This window comes from Eumetopias jubatus, unplaced genomic scaffold (genome assembly GCF_037043125.1).
Source record: "Eumetopias jubatus isolate StellerSeaLion01/CBP00866 unplaced genomic scaffold, mEumJub1_p1.0 scaffold_6, whole genome shotgun sequence".
NCBI classification, from domain to species: Eukaryota; Metazoa; Chordata; class Mammalia; order Carnivora; family Otariidae; genus Eumetopias; species Eumetopias jubatus.
In genome coordinates, this window is record NW_028274812.1 from 117,458,307 (window position 1) to 117,464,306 (window position 6,000).

The 6,000-nt window shown below is 46.0% G+C and overlaps 1 protein-coding gene across 1 annotated transcript in view; it reads right to left on the reverse strand.

Moving 5' to 3' along the window:
- Positions 1-4,387, reverse strand: part of BLTP3A (bridge-like lipid transfer protein family member 3A) — a 62,839-nt gene extending 58,452 nt beyond the window's left edge. The window contains exon 1 of the mRNA XM_028120595.2: positions 4,205-4,387. Within this exon, the coding sequence (XP_027976396.1) occupies positions 4,205-4,248 (44 nt within the window). The 5' untranslated portion in view covers positions 4,249-4,387. The remainder of the gene's footprint in view (positions 1-4,204) is intronic.
- Positions 4,388-6,000: the final 1,613 nt, after the last annotated feature.

Below are 6,000 nucleotides of genomic sequence, written 5' to 3' on the forward strand. Positions count from 1 at the left end.
GCCTACCTTTGAATCCCAGTTCCATCACTTACTAGTTATGATTTTGCGCAAGTTGCTTAACCTCTGTGTCATTTCTTCAATTATAAAGTAGGCCTAATAACTACCTCATAAGGATAGTCTGAGAATTACATCATTATAAGACTTTAAAGTGCTTATTCATACAGTTGGTTATTATTATTAAGTATTTGCTAAGTTAAAAAAATGCTTTATTCTAAAGCAACACAAAAAAAATGCAGAAAGGAAACAAAGGCATATATGATTTGACCATTACTGGAAAATGAACAAAATAATTATTTAGGAAATGAAGGTGATAATAAAGTCTAGTACAAAGAGGCAGGACCTGGAAGTTGAGACAAACCTTAACCTCCACAAACCCTGGGCCAGCAGTGGGCCACTCTGAGCCTACAGCTCCCTACTGTCCCCTGGGGGCTGGCCATGATGATCTCTTCAGGAGGATGGGTAATAATGAGGGAAGACACTGATCAGGAACTAAGAGGGCTGAGCTCACAGTAGGCTCTCTTATTCTCCAAGAGGACTATGAAATCTTGTATGCTTCTGCATTTTACCTAATACTTATGTTTTTAAAATATCTATCATGTCTATCAGCTGTGTCTCTGTCACTCAGAATCACATTTCCTACAGCTATTTAGAGTAAATAATCAAGACTTCTGGTAGGTTTCTTTTTTTTTTAAGATTTTATTTATTTATTTGACAGAGAGAGAGAGCACAAGCAGAGGGAGTGGCAGGCAGAGGGAGAGGGAGAAGCAGACTCCCCACTGAGCAAGGAGCCTGATGTGGGACTCAATCCCAGGACTGTGGGATCATGACCCGAGCTGATGGCAGATGCTTAACCAACTGAACCACCCAGGTGTCCCAAGACTTCTGGTAGGTTTCTAAAAGAGCCAGTCAGGGGGTGCCTGGGTGGCTCAGTCGGTTGGGCATCTGCCTTCAGCTCAGGTCATGATCCTGGGGTCCTGGGATGAGCCCTGTGTGGGGCTCCCTGCTCCTCGGGGAGCCTGCTTCTCCCTCTCCCTCTGCCGGCCGTTCCCCCTGCTTGTGCTCTCTCTGTCAAATAAATGGATAAAATCTTCTTTAAAAAATAAATAAATAAAATAAAAGAGCCAGTCAGGTGGGTTACTGTCATCCATACTAGGGTAGCGTCCCTAACTTCTCCACTCATGTTATAACAGTTACTCTTTACATAGCTACCTACTTCCATAGCTACCTACTTCCATGCTAGGCATTATAATAAATAGTTTATCCCCAATCCTCAAAAAATTCTGCTAGGTACATGGTATTCTTCCTTATTCTCACCTTTTACAGATAACAAAACTAAGGCTCAGAAAGGCTGACCTGTTCTTTAAGTGACAGAGCTGGAAGGCTAATCAGGCTTCTCTGGCTCCAGACCATGCTCTTTTCCTGAGCCATAGTCCCTTGACTTACTTGGCAATCAATCATATTTCTTCTTACGAAAGGTCATTAACTAAGGTGAGCTAAAACAAGAATAATCTAATGTAGTAAAAAAATCAATTTTGGATATTTTTTAAACGATTACTTTTGTTTCTAAGTAAAGGTCTTCTCTTGGGTCTATTTAAATGACTACTGTGCATTGAAGCTATTTGTACTACACAGCAGTCATCCAAACCATAGGTTAAAAGCCCTTAAAAGATGTTTACATTTCTTCGCTGCTGAATCCCCAGTGCCCAGATTAGGGCCTGGAACAGGCACTTAACGAAAATATCTTGAAGACCACCTCCCTCAAATCTTGTTTACCAAAATACTAATAAAGAAGATGCATTCTAACAAAATACTAATAATATCCGAAACTTCATGACCAAAATTAAACATGAGAGTCATTGGGATATCCTTCCTGCTGTTAAGACACTCTCCTCCAGGTCAACTGGCACTGTCATCATCAACAAATAATTATTAAACACCTACAAATGTTTCTTTAACATAGTAACTCAGTATACCTTATCCTCTCTTTCCCCATGAGATTTGGCAAGACACAGAAGCTGTAATTCCCCTCCAGGCAGGCCGGATTCTGTAGGTATCAGAGAGACCATACAGAGATACAAATGTCATACACGATTGGGCCATTTTTCCAGGATAAACAAATAGAAAGGCCCAAGAAGTCTGACTTGTCCCTCAACCAGATCCATGTCCTATGACCTTTTCCTGGAACCCTGATATTGCAGCCCCAAATAACCTTCTCTTCCTCTTCCTCCTTAGTCAACCACACAACACTGAAGAGCTCAGAAATTTCTCCCCATGTCTGTCATACCTATTCCTACTTCATCTAAAAGAGATACTCTGTTCACTAAGGATCCACTGAATATGTCAGCATATATTATGAAAGTTTTTCTTTAAAAACTCTGTACTCATAGAGAGTGCACAGAGTATGTGTGCACTAAAGGGAAAAATACCAGAATTAGAAAGCTGGGTTCTAGGGGTGCCTGGCTGGCTCAGTCAGTGGAACAAGTGACTCTTGATCTCAGGGCTGTGAGTTCGATCCCTGGGTTGGGTATAGAGATTACTTAAAAATAATAAAATCTTTTAAAAAGCAAGCAAGTAAGCAAACTGGGTTCTATTCCACTACCTTACCTTCCATTGCAACTTGGGCAAGTTGTTTATCCTCTCTAGGCTTTAGTTTCCTCAGACATAAAATAAGAGAGTGGAACTAGTCAGGGAATAACCCCACTTATTTTCAAGAGGCCTTGCAGGATTCAAGCATGTGCTTTTGGGGTTCATAACTCTCCCCCAGAATTTACATAAAAAATGACCTGCTTGCATATGCAGATTTTTCTGATGAAGTCTATGGCTTATATCAAATTGTCACAAAATTTGTGCCGTGGCCCAAAAGATAACTATAAGCTCACATTTTTACTGAGCACTTACTATGTGCTAGGCACTGTGCTGTCTTTACATATATTTATTCATGTAACCCTCAAAATAACCCTTTGAGGGGCACCTGGGTGGCTCAGTAGGTTAAGCATCTGCCCTCGGCTCAGGTCAAGATCTCAGGGTCCTGGGATATAGCCCCAGGTGGGGCTCCCTGCTCAGTGGGGAGTCTGCTTCTCCTTCTCCCTCTAGCCCTCCCCCCCACTCATGCTCTCTCAAATAAATAAAATCTTTAAAAAAAAATAACCCTTTGAGTTAGATTACTATTACTATCCTCATTTTACAGTTGAAGAAAGTAAACCAGAAAGAGTCTGGGCTCTTAAACACAATGCTGTTTAGGTGAGATCATCTTTAAATCTTAAAATTCTCTGATTCTATGTTTATTCAAATTAATAGTTTTCCTTTAGTTAAATTTTCTATACCATTTCACAATCATTAGTCCTACTTTTAAATCTTTCTACAGAACAACCAAACTCATGGAACACCTAGATTAGTGCTACCTGAGAAAGAATTAGGAAGATAATCCAAGTAAAGAGTCTAAAGGCACCTTCCAGCTCCAGCCTCCAATCTGATTTTACTTTTATAACATGGTGATTAACCAACAGATGTATCTGAATCTAATTACTAATTCAAAATCATAACAGTAAATAAGCCAGAGTGTCAGCCAGAAAAAGGGATACAGTGGCAGCAAAAGTGTGTCACCTACCACTCATCCAGGCAATGAGAAGACCAGGAAAGACACAGTAGTGCAATGCCCGTGTCCCCTGTTGACTGGCTCCACCCCCTACTCCTACCTCCAGAAAACCACTAGAGCGTACAAGGCTAGAATCACTCTCCCCTTGCGATACAAAGGCTGGCTAAAAGTATTAAGGCATCCCCCAACACCTGTCTGGAATAAGGAGTGAAAACTAAGTGGGGGGCCGGGGGGGGGCGTGCAAGCGAGGACAGGGTGACCTGGTCGGCGGTGTGGGAACTGAGCCAGGGGCAGCCGGCCAGGAGATCCTTGAGGGTCGGGAGGCTTAAGGAGGCTGCGAGGGTCGAGAGGAAAGCTCGGGGCACCCCCGCAAGGGCAGAAGAACCCTGCACCGGAGGGCCCAGGGCGAGGGAAGAAGAGAGTGGTGACAACGGTCGGCGCCAGCCGAGCGGGCCGGAGACTGTCCAGCTAGAGTTCAGGCGAGGGCCGCCACGGAGTACCTGCTCGGGCTAAGGAGAGGACCGGCCGGAAGGAGGGCGTACCGGAGGAGGGTCGAAGGGGGTTAGGAAGGGCCCCGGGACGGCTGGGGGACGGCGCTGGTGCTCTCACCGGGACAGGTGCTTCAGGATCTGCTTCTTAATGATCCCGGCCATGCCGGAGCCGCGGCCCGCGTGGAAGGCAGGCAGGCAGCTGTGGCCTCCTCAGTCGTGAAGAGGCGGCCCCTCACCTCGCCGCGGCGCGGGGACCGGATGCCGCCGCCATGGCTCTCTCCCGCCCCTGCCCCGGCGCCTGGAGCTCCGCCACGATCCCACCCACCCGCGCGGCGCCGCGGCCGCCAGCCCCGATCGACGCGGAGATCGCGCGCCACCTGCACTGCTCGCAGTTGCCCGCGTCGCGCGCAGTGAGAGGGCCGCGCGTGACGAGGGGCGGGGCGGGGCGGGGCGGGGCGGGCGCGCGCACGCGCCGCGGCGGCGGGCGGGCTAGCTCCGGCTCTTTCCCACCGCTCTGCGGCCTGCCTCTACCCAGGGAAATCAGAAAGGCTTTCCCTCTAAGTGTGTGAGGTTCCCGCAGTGGTTTAAAGCACAGGGGGAAGGCGGCATCTTTGTCATTTTTTACAGGAATTCTCTAGATAACTGCGCAATGCCTCGTCCGTTTCTCATTCATTTCCCTCACACATTCACTCATTATTTGTTGAGCACCGGCTAACTCTACTCCAGCAAAATCTGGCTGAGGAGTGACAAGTGGTCTCAAGAAACTCATGGGCCCTTAGAACCACCTCAGTCGGCTGCTTTGTGCTAAATAACTGAGAAGGGGGCACCTCGTCACCATCTCTGTGCCGCTCTGAGCTCCTACCCGCCTAACCAGTAGGCAAATGTTTACTCAACACAGAAGGAACTGAAGCCCAGGAAAATAGTTGAAAAACCTTGCTCAAGGTCACAACTACTGAGTGAAACTCAGGCTGAGAACCCTAGTGTTCTTCCTCTCAATCCAGTGCTATTTCCACTCTACGTCGTTCATACACTTAAAAGTGTAACCCATATGCTGGGGACACCTGTAGAACCTGTGGCAAAGGTGAAAAGGTGGCAGTTTTCTGGACTTAAACCTTTAACAAAAACCTGAGTAAAATACTGAGACAGGCTTATAGGAAATCTGGGTACCTATTCTTTTTTGTAAAGAGGTAATACATGCCCTAAAACCTGCGCATGATACAATTGTTACCTGATTCCAGAGATAGTGCAAGCATGGTCAACTATATAAATGTTAAATTTTTAAAATAAACAACAAACTTCATGCATTCTTATGTGTATCTTATAGTAAGTTCAATTTTCCCTAGAAGTTCCCCCCAAATTACTTTTTTTTTTACATTTTATTTTAGAGAGCACAAGCAGGAGGGGCCAAGGGAGAGGGAGAATCTGGAGCAGACTCCACACTGAGCACAGAGCCCATTGCAGGGCTCACTCTCACCACCCTGAGATCATGACCTGAGCCAAAACCAAAAGTTGGAGCTTAACCGGCTTTGTCACCCAGGTGCCCCCCAAACTTACCTTTTTAAAAGGGAAGCAAATAATCCTCAACCTGGGGGCTCTACTACCCAAATCCCTCTAGCAAGACTACACAGTCTATCATTATTTGCCCCTCTGCCCACCTCTCAATCGAAAACATACTAGGAACCAATAGATCCTATGAAAGAAGTTTCTTGCCAGGATTATTGACCATTATCACTCCCTCCCAATTCACTGGTCAGCTGTACGGGCTTGGGGCAATTTCTTGCATTTTGTGCTTCTTTTCCTAGCAACCGATTGGATATCTGACATCAGCTATGTAAAACAAAACCTGCCCAAGCTCACATTCGGCATCCTTGTTGAACAATTCATCACGCCTAGTGAATGAGTTATTTTTGTTGG